Below are 18,369 nucleotides of genomic sequence, written 5' to 3' on the forward strand. Positions count from 1 at the left end.
TGGCCACAGTACACGAATGGATCATGACGTCTCTTAGTTGTGTGGGGCATCTGAGGCTACAGAGGTCAAGGTCAGGTCAAAAGGTCATGTACTTAGGTCGACGTTCAGAGACAGACCAAAGGTCAGCATAAGGTCAAAGTTCAGACAGGTCGCAGGTCAAAGTTCAGACAGATCAGTGGTCAGCATTAGGTCAAAGGTCAGTATTGAGTCAAAGTTCAGCATTAGGTCAAAGACCTGTATCGGGTCAGAGTTCAGCATTAGGTCAAAGATCAGTATTGGGTCAGAGTTCAGCATTAGGTCAAAGTTCAAACCAAGGGTCTGCACTAGGTCAAGTTCAGAGACAGGTCAAAGGTCAATTAGGAGTACAGTTGTTGAACCCACAATACAGTATGACGTTTGCACATCTGATGGATGGTACTGGGTCAACTGGCTGTCCTGCCGCTCCCAATCAATATCTATTAGAACAGTGGATTGGCTGGACGACACAATCAGGGAACAGCCCAATCCAGGCGGTCAATACGCGACCACTGGCCATATACCAATCACTCGCTTACAACGGTATAATCAAACAGTTTTAATCAAACATTAATCAGACATCCATAGATACTTTTGACATACAGTTAAATTGGTATGGGGTAGAGGCGCTCTGTTCCCAGTTATGAAACTTTACGTTAAGTGTGTAGAGTGGAAAACGATGAAGCACTTTAATATAAGTGTGAATATCTCACTTAAAGACGCTGGGCTGTGTGTGTGTGTGTGTGTGTGTGTGTGTGTGTGTGTGTGTGTGTGTGTGTGTGTGTGTGGTTTCAGAGACTATGAGCCTCATCCAAGATAGATGTATGGATAGACAGACCTCATCCAAGGTAGATATACAGACGGATAAATAGACAGACAGAGATAGATAGATAGATACACAGCGTGGATAAGAGCTGGTATAATCATCGACAAGACAGCGACTAAAAAACCAAGTAAAACCCATAATAAAGAGAATTAAATGAACGCCATAAATAAACCTGGTTGTAAATCTGTCACAAAGCCGATTACGGGAGGCCCCAGTGATCGGCTGCTGGCTCCCGATCGCAACCGGCAATCGCTTACTGCGGAATTCAACCCGATATGTAAACGTTGATTATCGTACTATACGTTGCAACGTCTATCTGAACTCTGACGTCACAAAGGCATCGGTTATCGTTACGTAAATTCCTTATCAGTTATCCTTACCGATGCTATTTTGTTATCTTCGTTTTAGAATTACTTAGTTATCCGTAGTTAAACCAAGTGGCTGGTTTACCCAACGCAGGCTGCTTCAGACGTGAGGTCTGCGTTAAGTCGGGTTTAACTACTCATGGTTTATCATAAGGGGAAGGTGGCTAAACATAAACAAAAAAGTTAAAACTAATAAACCAGTAACGGACCAGCGATGGTTTATGATCATCAGCTCATTTCTCTTCATCCATCCCCATTCCACTTGGTTTATCTGTTCCATCTCCATTCCACTTGGTCTGTCTGTTCCATCTCCTTTCCACTTGGTTTATGTTTTATATCCATTCCACTTGGTTTACCTGTTCCGTCGCCTTCCACTTGGTTCAACAGTTCCGTCCCATTCCACTTGGTTTACCAGTTCCGTACCATTCCACTTGGTTTATCTGTTCCGTCACCTTCCACTTAAGGTATCAGTTCCGTCCCATTCCACTTAAGGTATCAATTCCGTCCCCTTCCACTTGGTTTACCAGTTCCGTCCCATTCCACTTGGTTTATCTGTTCCATCCCCTTCCACTTGGTTTACTGTTCCATCCCCTTCCACTTGGTTTATCAGTTCTGTCCCCTTCCACTTGGTTTGTCTGTGCCATCCCCTTCCACTTGGTTTATCAGTTCCATCTCCCTTCCACTTGGTTTATCACCACCATCTCCCTCCCTCTTGGTTTAACACCCATTCCCCTTCACCATACCTCTCTTTACCCCCGTGCTCTCTCTCTCTCTCTCTCTCTCTCTCTCTCTCTCTCTCTCTCTCTCTCTCTCTCTCTCTCTCTCTCTCACCGGAAGTCCCATCTACCGCCGCTCTCACAGCCAGACCTTAATTTACCATTCATATGTTGATGTCTACGTGTGTGTGTGTGTGTGTGTGTGTGTGTGTGTGTGTGTGCGTGCGCGCGCGGGGCGGTGTCTGCTGTGTGCACCGTCCGCAGAACACGTGCACACACTTTTAAACACGCGATGTGTGCGTGCGTGCGTGTCCGCGTCTGTGTATGTGTGTGTGTGTGTGTGTGTGTGTGTGTGTGTGTGTGTACAGGGAGGGAGTTCTACACTCGTGGGTCCCCCGTCTCTTGAACAATCTCTACCATCAAACAACTTTTTTTTTTTTTTAAAAAAAACTTCTCTACGCCGTCCACGTTCACTGCCTCCTAACTCAGCTCACTCCATTCATCCGCCACTCGTATACGATAAAGTAGTTCCATAACATCTTCTCAAGGAGGTTCCTCGCTTAAATCCATGTTAAGTCCTCGAGTTGGGTCAGTCCTCGAACATTTCCGTAAAGATTATTCACATCATCAAACAAGTTCAAAAGTTGTGGGTAAGTCCGGAGATCCAGTAGTCGACCTCCAAGTCCTTCTTTCACGCACAGAGTCCTGCAGTTTACTTTCCTGCTGGACGATGACCTTCCTATTGAGGCGTTCCTTCAGTGCGTCCCCCCATTATGGCACATCAACTCCGGTGGCTGTTTAGGTCCCCTCTTGTGCCCCGTAACCTCGGCATCCTCCGCACACACATATTCAGGATCAAAAAGAGGAACGGTCCCAGCATCGAGTCTTTTGGAACACCGAGGAAGACGCCAGTTTATTTCAAGGGCGCTCCTCCCTCTGTCCTTTCTACTGAGTTCTTTTTTTTTTGTGCATCGAAATATGTCTTCCTTTTATTCCTGCCTGAAGATCCAGCTACTCTACCAATCTCCCTTATGGTACAATAATAAATAGTCTCTGTCAGTCCAAATATATATATATATACACACTTCACCCGTCTCCTTCGTCTACAACGGAGCTCACTTTCTCGTAGAAATCAAAGAGGTTTGTTTACGCCAGACCCTCTTCTCCCCTCTCCCCCTCTGGATCCATGTTGGCTCAACTCTTCAACAGTTCCTCCTTCGCCATTAACCATCCATCATCTTTCTGGTGACCTTCACCGGCGTGTTACCGACTGCGCTAGCGATGGACACCGGGCCCGCGGCTCAGAATATCTTCCACGTCTCCTTCCTTAAACATGGGCACGATGTTTGATCCTTGGCGACCCCAGTGGTTGAGGACCATTCCAAGTGGGCAGTCCGGTGTATACATGATGAACACATCTTCAGAACATACGATGAAGGTTTTTGAAGACCATAAGCCTCAAACAGGACCATCAGTGGTCTGTTAATGCCTTTCCAGTGTTTTACAAACGCTCTCCAAGACCTTACTCCCCCACACCATCCCACTGGAGATAAGGCAATGGCGGTTTTTCACAGTGGAAGAAGACGACGGGAATAATGACCTCAGTGGAACAGGAATCGAGACGCCGGAATGGGAATGACGAATCTGGGATGGGAATCGAAACAACGAGTGGGAATCACGAACCTGGAATAGGGCCCACGAAAAGCAATCACACAAAAAAGCAGGAATAGGCAACTACGAAACATGTAGTGTGGACCGGATGACGTGTGTCGCTCATCACGAATTACGTGGAGGGATGCACGAAACGTAGGGGGGGGGGGGGGTGTGGAACTGGAATCCCCCATTATCTGAAATTCGAATCCCCAGACTTGGGGATACGAATCCCAAACACAGGTGGGACAGGAGTAATCCTTATGTGCGTGAACCCATGAACAGCCTCCAGTGTGGAGAAGCTTCACATCCAGTTGTGAGGCGGGATCGAACCCCCTGCACGAGGAGAGAGAGAGAGAGAGAGAGAGAGAGAGAGAGAGAGAGAGAGAGAGAGAGAGAGAGAGAGAGAGAGAGAGAGAGGAGAAAGAAGGAACGAATGAAGAGGGAAAGCAGCGGAGAACGGACGAAGTGAAAGAAGAGGCCACATAACGGGAGGTGCGGGGGATGGAGTAGGAGGGAGGGGGGGGGGGGGAGTATATAAAGTTGACAAGAGGGAGTGTTGATGTAAGGGGATGGAAAGTTGAGGGTACATAATTGCTGAGTTGTGGAGGGGGAGGGTTGAGGAGGCGGAGGTGGGTAAGGGGAGGCGACAGAGAGAGAGAGAGAGAGAGAGAGAGAGAGAGAGAGAGAGAGAGAGAGAGAGAGAGAGAGAGAGAGAGAGAGAGAGAGAGAGAGAGAGAGAGAGAGAGAGAAGGGGGGGGGGAAGGTTTGACGAGCAGTGAGGGAGGAATTAATGAGGAGGGAGGGGAAGGGTTAATGAGGAAGGAGATTGGGTTGTTGAGGGCAGCAAAACAATCTGTCTGTGATGGAGGAAAGGAGGGAGGAGGAGGAGGAGGAATGAAGACTTACAGACCCCGGGGCCTCTCGAGAAGTGGAATGGAACAAGGTGGAAACCATCGACCTCCGCCTGTAAAGGAGGGAAGAGTGATGACGCCATAGTGATGGAAACGAGAAGGCTAGGCGTACACATTATTTACCGTACCTACGAGAGCATGTGAGCCGGAAGTGGGGAGGTAGGTGGCGGCCCCGTGAATAGAATTCATGCTACGCTGCTCAGACGAAGAAATAACAAAACGAAATGAAAGAAGAAAAAAAAAAGAAAGAAGAGGGAGGTTTAAATGCAAATCCTTTGGGAGGGAGGAAGGGAGTGGGCGCCTTAAGAGTGGGGTGCTGGAAGGCGGGTCGCACGCCGCGCCTCAATTGTTTCCCCTCGGGCGTCCGTGGTGTCACAATGGCGCGCGTGCGCTAAGGGCTCGCTCCCCCACAATAGTCGAGTGAGCTCGACTGCAATCAAAGTTTAAACCTGCGGAAAATAGGATAATAATTACAGATTAAAACGGGTCATTGCTCCTCTTGTGGGTTAAGGAGCGAGGCGCGCTGACACGGGCTCATTTGTTTACCAGCGACGAGGGGTCCCTTAACTCCCCCCCCCCCCCCCGCCCGTCCGTTCTGGCGGGAAACTTTTGGCGCGCGCGCGCGCTGAGCCGCGCCTGGCGCGGGAGATTCAAAACCCGCTAAAGATAAAAAGCCTTGACGTAAAATATCACTTAGTCCCCCTTTCCTCCTCACAATACACCTTTGAAAGCCAAATCTAAATAATTACCAATCGACTTGAATCAAAGGTTCGTGGCGAACTACCCGGGTAATAGAGAACATAACAATGAAATCATTCGACGGACGAAGCGTAAGGAGCTGTTTAAACTTCACCTCGGCACAATAACGACCTACGCCACACACACAATAACGCATACAACACGCAAGTTAAGTGTGTGGCGGGCGCCACCACACACGCAAGTTGAGTGTATCGTGTGGCAGCGGGTGCGTGGGGCGACGACGTCAAATGACTTGGGAGTAAAGTGCTTGTGAGAGTCAGCGGTGGTGGGCGGGTGCCATTGTCGTGGCAAGACTGGGAAGCGGACGGGGGCCTTCTGCCTCACTGGCCAACCACACCAGGGGCACGACGGGCCTGGGACTGGTGGCAGAGAGGACCTGGGACTGGTGGCAGGGGACCTGGGAATGGTGGCAGGGGACCCTGGGACATGTGAGAGTGGCAGAAGCAGACCTGGGAGCGGTGAGAGTGGCGGCAGGAGACCTGGGAGAGGCGAGAGCGGCAGAAGGAGACCTGGGAGAGTGAACACGGGGGTGGTGAGAGGTGACGGGTCCTGGGGAGCAAGTCCTGAAGGGGACAAGGGGACACACCACACCCTGGAGGGCGGGGAGAGTGGCAACACTGCTGGTGAGAGGCGAGATAAAGGCTCTGTGAGAGGGGTGGGGGAGAGGGCTGTGAGGGGAGGAGAAAGTGAGAGGGTAGGTATGGAGATGGGAGGATGAGTGGGGAGAGGGTTGTGAGAGGATCAGTAGGGAGAGGGAAGTGAGAGGGTGGGTGGGGACAAAGTTGTGAGAAATGGGTGGGGAGAGGACTGTGAGACGGGTGGGTGGGGAGATAAGCTGTGAGAGAGGTGGGTGGGGAGATAAGCTGTGAGAGGGGTGGGTGGGGAGAGAGGTCTGTGAGAGAAGCGTGTGAGACGTGGACTGTGAGAGGAATGAGTATGGAGAGGACTGAGAGGGTGAGTGGGGAGAGGACTGTGAGAGGGGAGAGGACTGTAAGAGCAGCGTGTGAGCCGTGGGCTGTGAGAGGGTTATGAGTCCAACATCACCAGTTGTGTCGACTCATAACAAGTCCCACTGAGTGTAAACCTCGGGTTTCCTCAGTTCACAACACCACACTGTGTGTAATGGGCATATAATGACCAGCTTAGCTACTCACAACATCAGTTCCTCACGTACAACCCATACTACTACCACTACTGCTGCTACTACTACTACCACTACTGCTGCTACTACTACCACTACTACTGCTACTGCTCCTACTACTAAACTACAACTACTACTGCTACTACTACTACTACTACTACTGCGGCTGCTGCTACTACTAAACTACTTCTACTACTGCTACTACTACTACTACCACTACTACTGCGGCTGCTACTACTACTACTACCACTACTACTACTTCTGCTACTACTACTAAGAATAATACTACTACAACTACTACTACTACTACCTCGACCACAACTACCACTACTACATTCATCAGTTTCTGAACTCGTGGCCTGAAGCCACACGGCTGGCGTGTGTGTGTGTGTGTGTGTGTGTGTGTGTGTGTGTGTGTGAGGATCTGGTCAACTCGACCCCGATCGACCTGCACACAGAGGATCCAGACACGACACAGGATCGACGCCGCTGACGGTCAAATAATAAATCCCCCTTCGTCTGGTAGTGTTCCTGTTAAACGGAGCGGACGACGCCCCCTACAGGCGGGTCCACTGTGGCACAGTGGTCTCCGGATGGACGATACTCCCGTCCGCTTAAGTGTCGGGGATAAAATTGTGCGTTGGGACCCCGTGGGATAGGACGGGTCCCGGTTCCCAGACTCGCGCGGCCGTCTACAAGTCCCTGGGACCCTTCCCGTGGGGGACAATGCTACCCAGGACCCTCCTGCGGCCTCAGGTCATCCCAGGAGGGGGCCCCCACAGCGGGCACCTAAGGGCATGGAGAGCCCCGTCATGGGGGGCCCCCCCTTCAAGTCAGGGGGGGGGGCCCCTGCTGGGCCATTGTGACGCAAGTACCTGACGCAGTCCTTGCGTACCTGACGCAGGGCTTGACTGCTGGGAGTGCGTCGCACGTCACCTCTTAGGCACGTGGTCCGTCCTGACGGGCCTCCGTCGCATGCCAGCCCGTGCAACCTGCGTGCGACACGAGGCACGTGCGGGCCAGTCGCAAGGAACTACGCGGCAGGCAAGCGTAGCGCGGTGCCTGGGGTTCACGTGAGGGGCGACCTGACCTCCTGCACGTGTGGCACGTGGGAACGAACGTGAGCCCTTCCAGGCCGTCGAGTGATTAACCCCATGAGCACGACGGTACGACCCCTGAGCACGACGGTACGACCTTGAGCACGACGGTACGACCCATGAGCACGACGTTACGACCCTTGAACACGACGGTACGACCCCTGAGCACGACGGTACGACCTTGAGCACGACGGTACGACCCATGAGCACGACGTTACGACCCTTGAACACGACGGTACGACCCATGAGCACGACGGTACGACCCTTGAGCACGACGGTACGACCCTTGAGCACGACGGTATGACCCTTGAGCACGACGGTACGACCCTTGAGCATGACGGTACGACCTTTAAGCACGGCTTTACGACCCTTGACCTGACCTGACCTCCCGCTGGGGGAATCGTCATGGAGCCATTACAGCAATACCTGGGTTACTGACCCCCAGGGAGGGAGGGGTCGTCTGCCAGACGTAGGGCGCTGGAAGAGGCTGTGTGTTGGCAGTATTTCAATTGACTATATCAACTCCATCTATATTGATCATGCGTAGAATACCGTTACTACCCTGGAGATAACCTGGTCATAGACCATCAGGTCTTGTCTTATCTGGTTTCCCCATGTACTGTCCTCCAGCAGATAACCTGGTCATAGACCATCAGGTCTTGTGTTATCTGGCTTTCCCATGTACTGTCCTCCAGCAGATAACCTGGTCATAGATCATCAGGTCTTGTGTTATCTGGCTTTCCCATGTACTGTCCTCCAGCAGATAACCTGGTCATAGACCATCAGGTCATGTGTTATCTGGCTTTCCCATGTACTGTCCTCCAGCAGATAACCTGGTCACAGACCATCAGGTCTTGTGTTATCTAGCTTTCCCATGTACTGTCCTCCAGCAGATAACCTGGTCATAGACCATCAGGTCTTGTGTTATCTGGCTTTCCCATGTACTGTCCTCCAGCAGATAACCTGGTCATAGACCATCAGGTCTTGTGTTATCTGGCTTTCCCATGTACTGTCCTCCAGCAGATAACCTGGTCATAGACCATCAGGTCATGTGTTATCTGGCTTTCCCATGTACTGTCCTCCAGCAGATAACCTGGTCACAGACCATCAGGTCTTGTGTTATCTAGCTTTCCCATGTACTGTCCTCCAGCAGATAACCTGGTCATAGACCATCAGGTCTTGTGTTATCTGGCTTTCCCATGTACTGTTCTCCAGCAGATAACCTGGTCATAGACCATCAGGTCTTGTGTAATCTGGCTTTCCCATGTACTGTCCTCCAGCAGATAACCTGGTCATAGACCATCAGGTCTTGTGTTATCTGACTTTCCCACGTACTGTCCTCCAGCAGATAACCTGGTCATAGACCATCAGGTCTTGTGTTATCTGGCTTTCCCACGTACTGTCCTCCAGCAGATAACCTGGTCATAGACCATCAGGTCTTGTGTTATCTGGCTTTCCCATGTACTGTCCTCCAGCAGATAACCTGGTCATAGACCATCAGGTCTTGTGTTATCTGGCTTTCCCACGTACTGTCCTCCAGCAGATAACCTGGTCATAGACCATCAGGTATTTAGCATATCTTGCGACAGATATTGTCGTTAGCGCTTGAGTCTAAGCGGACCATGTCTGTAATAACCTTCGTCCCCTCCTATATTGCTACACGCCTTTACAAAACAAACAATGAATCTATCAAACTGAGTATATGTAGGTCAGGTCAAAGGCCATGCTACAATCCCAAGGGTCATAACGACGTGCTCCAGCGGTCGTACCACGGACTTCAAATGTCGTACCGTCGTGATCCAGGGTCGTACCCTTCGTGCTCACTGGTCGTACCGTCGTGCCCAAGGGTCATATCGTCGTGATCAAGGGTCGTATCGTCGTGCCCAAGGGTCGTACCGTCGAACTGTAAGGGGTTGTAAACAAATGTACCCTCAAACAGACCTTGCCCTACGCCCGCCAGGCAAACCCACACAAAAAACGGAACACCATGGACCGCTGTCATTCCCAGGTATTATGATTCGCACAGCTTGAGCAAACATCTGATGGCAGCTACGTCCTAAAAAATAAAAAATAATTTTCTGCTGAAGGTACAATAATAATGCCAATATTGCAACGTGTGATATCCCCGTTAGTGTGGACATAATGTGTGTATACATCACTCGGAGCAATTCTTAAATAACGTAATCTAACACTTAATATATCTCCCTATATGTGTGTGTCCCTTGTCGAAACCTGACCTTGCGTCAGGCACAACCAATACTTGGGGTCATTTCAGTCATACATACGGCCCAATTGACGGTCAAAGTTCACTATTATCATACCCAAGGGTCGTAATTTCGTGCACAATCATCGTATCTTGTAATCATCTTTATCATACGTGGAGGGAGATTATACCACGCGCGAGACCCCATCTACAACATCACACACCTTTCTATATCATACAATCTTGCCGCTATTGTGCTATCATGGTACTTCGTTATAGCCCTTTCTATCATGCTCCTCATTTAGCTACATGTTATGGCCACTGGCTGTTCTATCTCAGTAGCTTTCGAAGAACGGTTCGCTGTCTTAATCTTACAAGTTAGCAGACTCGGCAGGGGCAACTGAGGCCCTAATCATGGACATTTCTTTTAACGATATATATATATATATATATATATATATATATATATATATATATATATATATATATATATATATATATATATATATATATATTTATATTATACTTTGTCGCTATCTCCCGCGTTAGCGAGGCAGCGCAAGGAAACAGACGAAAGAATGGCCCAACCCACCCACATACACATGTATATACATAAACGTCCACACGCATATATACATACCTATACATTTCAACGTATACATACACATATATATATATATATATATATATACACATGCACATATTCATACATCCTGCCTTCATCCGTTCCCGCCGCCACCACCCCACCACCCATTTTATCGATCATATCATAAAGGTGGATGAACAGCTGGGTTGACTGTGGACCGAAAGCCGCAACCAGGATTCGAACCTATACCCTCGAACGAACACTTGGCAGCCCGTGGATGCGTCATGGTTAGGAACGCTAACCGATAAAGACATAAAGCTTGTGATCAGGTCACCCCCTCATACTTCTCTCTTCCAATTCGGCAAATTTCAGGCCACGAGCATTTCCCCGTAACTCGTCTTCTCTCTCAATTCCACTAACATCTTTGTTATCCTCCTCTGGACCCTCTCTATTAGTTCTTTGTGTTTATTTATGTGCGACGACCAAACCTGAGTAGCATAATGTACTCTCGAACCAACGTCCGATGTGAACAGCTTGTTGAACATTGCCTCATCCATATATACTTCAATGCTATTCCAATAACCGACCGCAGAAAATTTGAATCCGACGAGTTACGTAATAGATTCATAAACATAACTACGGGTGATAATCAAACTCATGTAAACTCATCATTCTATTACTCTACGGGAAACAGATAACATCCAGGAAATCTGAACGAAAATACAGAGAAGGAGCAGAGGATAAATAAATACTTAAGGGCAGTGTTGCTAATCGGTGAAGACATATTTCTGATATGTCCCGGGTTCACAAGTCATCACCGCCCCTCCACAACGTCGTGTTGTCGTGCTGGGCAGCCAAATATGTGCTCTCAGTCTCCCGCTGTCGGCCGCTGAAAAGGCACCGCGGAACTAATGAAACGTAGCATACAATTATGGCTGGCGGAGAGGTACAATGGCAAGTCGCGCAGTCAATAGCTCTCCACCGGCCACCCTCCCGCGTTCCGAGGCCAAGCTGACGACTTCGTTAGTCCTACATCTTCTTCTATATCTCGCTTATTCTTTGGTATTAATGAAAGAAATACTTTTCCAAAGTGTTGAAATAATCTTAAAGATTTACCATAATTCCCTGGTGTGCAAGTGACCTACAACACGACGGAAGCTGGGAGAAGGGAGGTGGGGTCGGGACGCTGGCGTGGGAGCACAAGATGGCGGGCGGCACGGCTCTGAATGGTGGGGGCGTGTCGGTCCCGGGCAAACAAACCAAATAAAAAACACATTCACATTGAATCCTCGCGGAAATCCGTGTGTGCCCAACAGTTTTGATTGTGATAAAGTTCATTAGCAGTTAATCTGCTAGGTGGTGGGACAATGACAGACTGGGGGCTCTGAGCTCCCCGCAGACACGGACGGGTCGCGCTCAAAGCTCTCCATCCACCAGCAGCTGTCACTTCTCTCTCGCCTCCTCCGGGGTGCCACGGGGGGCGCGCCCGGCACTCGGGCAATATAATATACACTCAAGACTCCACGACCGCCTGTGAAGACATCAGCCCGGCCACAAACGGCGCGAGACGCCGCTGGGGTGAAGGTAAAGTTATCTTCACAGGCACGGCCGCGCGGGGGGGCCCCTTTTGACAACCTTGTCGGCCATTGAGACCACAAGTCTGACAATCGTGTAAATAATTGCCGCCTCACAGCCCCACCGAACATTCACATGACATCACAAGTGGGTCACTATTCATCTGCATAATACCCGGTGGTTTAGCACAGCCTCAACCATGATAACAACAAAGACAGTACAAGCCTGTTATTCTGCATTGCTCTAAATCATCAAATGATCCATACGAAAGGAAGAAAAGGGAAATTAAATTATATTTCATATCTAGGTGACGGTTAAGGCTTAGGTGGGAGCACGCGGAGGTATTTACGACATTTGGTGAAGGCGAAGGAGGTGGCGCCGCCTCGCCACCTGTTGATGTGCGCGGGAGGAGAGGAGAGCGCGTGCGCGCACGGCCGACAGGTGAGGTGAGGGGGAGGATTCCTGTCGGCTCCTCCCACAACCCGCTACGATAAGGCGATCCTCACACCCCGTGATGTCAACTCACACCTAATCTATCTTCTAAGTTGTAATTGACATATATTTACATAAGTAAATTGTAAAAAGATTGTAAGTCAGTGTGGATAACTACAGACTCCTTTGCTCCTGCCCTAACATACACATACATACGAGAATATAAATACGAGGACATGACAATCTTTATAATTTCGTAAAAAGATTACGGTGTGGCGCCATAATTAACAAGTATTATAGATAGATAAGCCCATGAATTGTCTTGTGGTCGTTAACCAATACACATGACCCAGAGATGTCGATATTAAGCATTATACTGATCCTGTACTTGATTTGCCTGTAAATACACTCATACCTTTGACACCTCACTAATCCACTATTAATTTCTTGAAAATGAGGAATACAGTACTGATAACACAAGGATCAACTAGCCATTAGGTCGTTGGCTATTTGAGCTTGATGTCTAACTAGCTGCTAGGGTCATTAAGGCCGTTTACGTGAGGTTAATACACATTCAAAACATCTGAACATTTTCTTCGGGTGGATAAAATAATTCTAAGACCATACATAATTCTAAGACCATACATGTTCACCGCATGTAGAATGACTGAATTAAAGGTGATGACTGTGTGCGTAATGAATCACCACCACATCCAAGCCTAGCTCGTAGCTCGGACTTTATCCAATGACATCCCGTTTACGATGTGCCCATTGTGGTACACGGTAGTTTAGAAATGGATCAATAGGACATATGTCCAGATTTCAAAGGATGGTTTTTTAATAAGTAAAAAAAAAAAAAAAAAATACGTGAGAATGTACAAATATCTTATATTTCGTTTTAACGGAATACATAATAATTCCAGCGCTGGAAATGTTAGATTATAATGTATTATTTTTCGATTTCCTCTGTCTGCTTAATTACGTTCATATAAAGATGACCTTATCTATAATGTTATGTGAATAATTCTACTTCCCTGTGCGATATATGGTGTGATGGCCTAGCCTTTGATCCAACCCAAGGGTCGTACCGTCGTGCTCAAGGGTCATACCATCGTGCTCAAAGGTCGTTATGTTGTGCTCAAGGGTCGTACCGTCGTGCTCACGGGTCGTACCATCGTGCTCAAAGGTCGTAATGTTTTGCTCAAGGGTCGTACCGTCGTGCTTAAGGGTCGTACCGTCATGCTCAAGGGTCATACCGTCGTGCTTAAGGGTCGTACCGTCGTGCTCAAGGGATGTACCGTCGTGCTCAAGGGACGTACCGTCGTGCTCAAGGGTCGTACCGTCGTGCTCAAGGGTCGTAACGTCGTGCTTAAGGGTCGTAGAGTCGTACTAATGGGTATTCAATATCGTGCTCAAAGATCGTAAAGTCGTCCGCAAGCTAATTCAATATTTCATGAGGGTTAGTTAGTAAGACTATAAAAAAAATTAAAATATTTTAATGGACGCAATGGAAACAAATCTTTATATGATCTCTTAACATGCGTAAAAATATTCACGATCGAAGGCAAATAATAAAAGACAAATGAAAAGATATGGGATTGACAAGTAGCTATGGAACGGGGAAAAAAAAACGTGAAAATCGTACCAGGGAAATTCTATCCTAAATGTTGTGTAATAAACGTCAAAGTTTAGCAACGGTGGAGACGAGGCAGCGGGCGGTGCAGCTCCCGTAACGGACTTTTAAATGTTTTAAGAATTGCTGGTGAGCGCGCCTTTGTTGTGAGCCGGGCCGCCATTGTTGGAACCTTGTATTGTCGACATCACTAACGATCTGGGCGCTGGTTCTTTTCCCAGACGGCTATTCATAGTGTATTTTCTTTTTTTTATATCTTGTTAGTCACTGACTGGGCGTTATCCCATGTGTGTGTTAGCATAATTGTTTATTGATATTTGCTGTGATCGCATATGTCCACTGCTCAAGCACATAAATTTGGTTCTCTTTAAAAAAAAAAGTGACAATCTACTTTTCAGTAATTAGAACACAACTTCCTTTACTTTTGTCCATTTATTCATGAAATGCCTTGGTTTTAAAAGTCACATCCCTTTCGAATGTCGTAAAATGCTGCAACCCATATGATCAAATAATTGAGACGGATTTTTAGACGCACAATTATAACATTCGCATTCACATCTCTAGGAAATGGGTTGCAATGCAGCCTACGTATGTATGTAGCGCATGGAGAAGTTTACATGTAAACTGTCAGTCTAGCATTTGTGTACATAATTTGACAACCTGACACAGGACGATATACACATTGTAATAATCAATATTTATAGGTATTTATAGATACGTCCTAGTCGCATACTTAACTTACCAGGTAATATACTTCTAGCATGATTACCTTACATTCATATATATACTGCACCATTGTGAATGACTGAAAAAGAGAAGTCTGGTTGAAGAAATCATTTCCCAGGTACTGATTGTAGCGCAGCCTTGAAATTTCAGGAGCCTCTGGACAATGTGTCCTGAGATTATAAATAATATTTCGACTTTCTATAACCGGGATACTATTCTGAACCAGATGGAGATGCAGGCAACTCACCGGACCCCCGCGCCCGGTCGCCATCATCTCCTGCCGAGGGCACTGTCACCACACCGGCGCCCACGCTCACCACGCCATTGTCCACGCTCACCACGCCCTTGCCCACGCTCACCGCTTCTCTCGTGGCCGCCGCCGCGCCAGGACTGGTGAGGGCGCCCATCCTCACCACGCCAACCGCCACCAAGCCGCTGGCTGCAGGTGCGGCGGCCACGCCCGCAAGCCCGCCCGCGTTGGACGCCTCTCGCTCCCCGTCGCCCAGCGGGGAGGACCTACCTGACGGGGCAGCCGGCGACGCTGACGACGACGGAGCAACCATGGTAAGCTAACCTAACCCACAATACACACTGTAGTCCTCATATATTCAAGTGCCTCCATGCAATTATTTACCTTTTCAGTTCGTACGTTTGTTTTTTGTGTATATCCAACATATCTCTCAATTTATACTCATATTCTGCATTTTTTTTGTATATATTCGATATACAATGTCGCATTTGATGCACAATGTCCTACATCTCGGGAGAATTCATCATTCACCGATGGCTAAAAGAAAGCTTGACACCGTGTTGAACCAATTAACAATGAGTGCAGCGATGAGGGCATACGAGAACATGACACGGTAAGGCCATGGGTATTGGAGAGTACCAACCAGATGGCATGAGTCATGGGGCATACTCAACACTCGATACTGTATAACCAGACTCAGGTGGCTGAGTGTATAGTATCTCTCCCTAGTAATGTTGGGGACCAGGTTCGACTGATTCCTTTGAGCACAATGGTGTGACCACTGTATATGTAATGGCCTTGCCCCTGACCTGAACCTTCAAGGTCAGGTCAGTTGGCAGGGCATCATACCCCAGGGCACTGTACTGTCGTGTTCAAGTCTTGTCAATTTCCGTGTCTCCTCCTGACAGTCCGCTACCTTCCCCAGTCCTTACCGTCCCGTTCCACGGTCTCTGTCCAAGTGTTTGTATCCCCAAGAGCCGTTCCTAGATTCCAGCCTGCCCTCGTTCCTGGCGTTCCCACTTCCTCCTGCCGATACCACCCAATCTGCCGTCCTTGCGAGCCGTGGAACGGCCGTCGCTCTGCGGCGCCTCACCTCCCCGTTCTGTAGCCCGTTCTCCCTTGTGTCTCCAGGGCGGGAACGGAGGTGCCGGCAAGCGTCAGGAGGACAAGAAGAAACCCCGTCGACGTCGGACGGCCTTCACGCACGCCCAGCTGGCCTACCTGGAGAGGAAGTTCCGGGTTCAGAAGTACCTGAGCGTGGCAGACAGGTCCGACGTGGCCGAGGCGCTCAACCTGTCGGAGACGCAGGTCAAGACCTGGTACCAGAATCGCAGGTAAGACGACTCCGCCCACCGTACACCTCCGACACACAACTATCAAGGTAGTTGCTCTCATTTCTGCACACAACCCAAAAAAGGTAATCAAGTCTTCTGTAAATTCAATGTAATTTTCCCTACCACTTTAGTTATATTACTGGCATTTTCCCACAATCCTTCTCCATCTGTCTTATCAATTCTTTGCCTAAGTTAAGAAGAGCTTATGAAGATGGCTCACGTCTGGTTCAGGACGAAGGCGAACCAGGGTCAAGGGGGGGTAATGGGAAGATGACCTCTGACCTCTGGTGATATATTCCCTTGCAGGACCAAGTGGAAGCGGCAGAACCAGATGCGGCTGGAGCAGCTGCGCCAGAGTGCAGGGGTTGGGGTGGAGAAGGACCTGCTGGCTGGGGGCGGGGAGCGCAACTCCCCAGCAGACCCCCTGGGCGTCGTGGCCCCCACCTGCTGCCCCCCGCCCTACTTCCTCCCTCCTGTGGACCGCTCCTGCTTCATCACAACGGCTGGGCTCTTCACCCGCCTCCCCTACAGCCCTTCCTGCCACTTGTGACCACAGCCTGACCCCTGACCTCTGTCCTCCCTCTCCTACAGCCCCTCCTGACCCTTGTAACCTTAGCCAGACCCTAAATCCTGACAGCCTCTGTACCCCCACTAACCGTAAACTCCCTTAGTGACCCTTGCGTCTCCCTGACAAAACACTCCTAGGTCAAGGCGTCGATCCAGGTCATGGCGTCGACCCCGACAAACCCTCCTAGGTCAAGGCGTCGATCCAGGTCTTGGCGTCGACCCCAACAAACCCTCCTAGGTCAAGACGTCGATCCAGGTCATGGCGTCGACTCCGACAAACTCTCCCAAGTCAGGTCGTCGACCCAGGTCAAGGCGACGACCTAGGTCAAGGCGACGACCCAGGTCATGGCGTCATTCCTGACATCAGCAATCTCCTGATCATGGCTAAGATATCCGACCTCCTTGTCTCTCGCGGCCCAACAGGAGGTCGTGCACGACACCGGAGCCTCTCGACCGCCAGCCTGACACTTCGCTGTCCCCTCCTGAGAGACAGAGCTCGTACACACACACACACACCCGACCTCCTCCACGTATCCATGTGACTCACTTCACCCTGGAGAAAAGATGTCCAGGTCTTTTGTTAACAAGTGTGTTGTTTGTCGTGTGTGTGTGTGTGTGTGTGTGTGTGTGTGTACGTAGATTTTATAAGGCTCAAGACATTCTATACCGTGCACTGGAAAGGTCAAGCATGTGCGAATTCAGTCATCCTCCGAAGGCGGAAACTGTGGTGGGAGGGATCGGTGTTTTGCCAGGGTGGGTTTACAAGGTGATGATGACCCGCCACATGGACCACCACCACGACCCCAGCTGGTGGTAGCAACACGACCCTGGGGTAGCACCACGACCCTGGTGGTAGCACCACGACCCCAGCTGGTAGCAACACGACCCTGGGGGTAGCACCACGACCCTGGGGGTAGCAATACGACCCTGGGGGTAGCACCACGACCCCAGCTGGTGGTAGCAACACGACTCTGGGGGTAGCACCACGACCCTGGGGGTAGCAATACGACCCTGGGGGTAGCACCACGACCCCAGCTGGTGGTAGCAACACGACTCTGGGGGTAGCACCACAACCCTGGTGGTAGCACCACGACCCTGGTGGTAGCAACACGACCCTGGGGGTAGCACCACGACCCCAGCTGGTGGTAGCAACACGACTCTGGGGGTAGCACCACGACTCTGGGGGTAGCACCACGACCCTGGTGGTAGCAACACGACCCTGGGGGTAGCACCACGACTCTGGGGGTAGCACCACGACCCTGGGGGTAGCAATACGACCCTGGGGGTAGCACCACGACCCCAGCTGGTGGTAGCAACATGACTCTGGGGGTAGCACCACGACTCTGGGGGTAGCACCACAACCCTGGTGGTAGCACCACGACCCTGGTGGTAGCAACACGACCCTGGGGGTAGCACCACGACCCCAGCTGGTGGTAGCAACACGACTCTGAGGGTAGCACCACGACTCTGGGGGTAGCACCACAACCCTGGTGGTAGCACTACGACCCTGGTGGTAGCACCACGACTCTGGGGGTAGCACCACGACCCTGGTGGTAGCAACACGACCCTGGGGGTAGCAC

At 49.9% G+C, this 18,369-nt stretch overlaps 1 protein-coding gene across 1 annotated transcript in view; it reads left to right on the forward strand.

Moving 5' to 3' along the window:
• LOC139762770 (uncharacterized) overlaps positions 1-17,786 on the forward strand; it is a 28,547-nt gene extending 10,761 nt beyond the window's left edge. The window contains exons 2-4 of the mRNA XM_071687901.1: positions 14,865-15,202; positions 16,020-16,222; positions 16,529-17,786. Coding sequence (XP_071544002.1) covers positions 14,865-15,202; positions 16,020-16,222; positions 16,529-16,772 — 785 coding nt within the window. The 3' untranslated portion in view covers positions 16,773-17,786. The remainder of the gene's footprint in view (positions 1-14,864; positions 15,203-16,019; positions 16,223-16,528) is intronic.
• Positions 17,787-18,369: the final 583 nt, after the last annotated feature.

This window comes from Panulirus ornatus, chromosome 44, assembly GCF_036320965.1.
Source record: "Panulirus ornatus isolate Po-2019 chromosome 44, ASM3632096v1, whole genome shotgun sequence".
In the NCBI taxonomy this organism is placed as follows: Eukaryota; Metazoa; Arthropoda; class Malacostraca; order Decapoda; family Palinuridae; genus Panulirus; species Panulirus ornatus.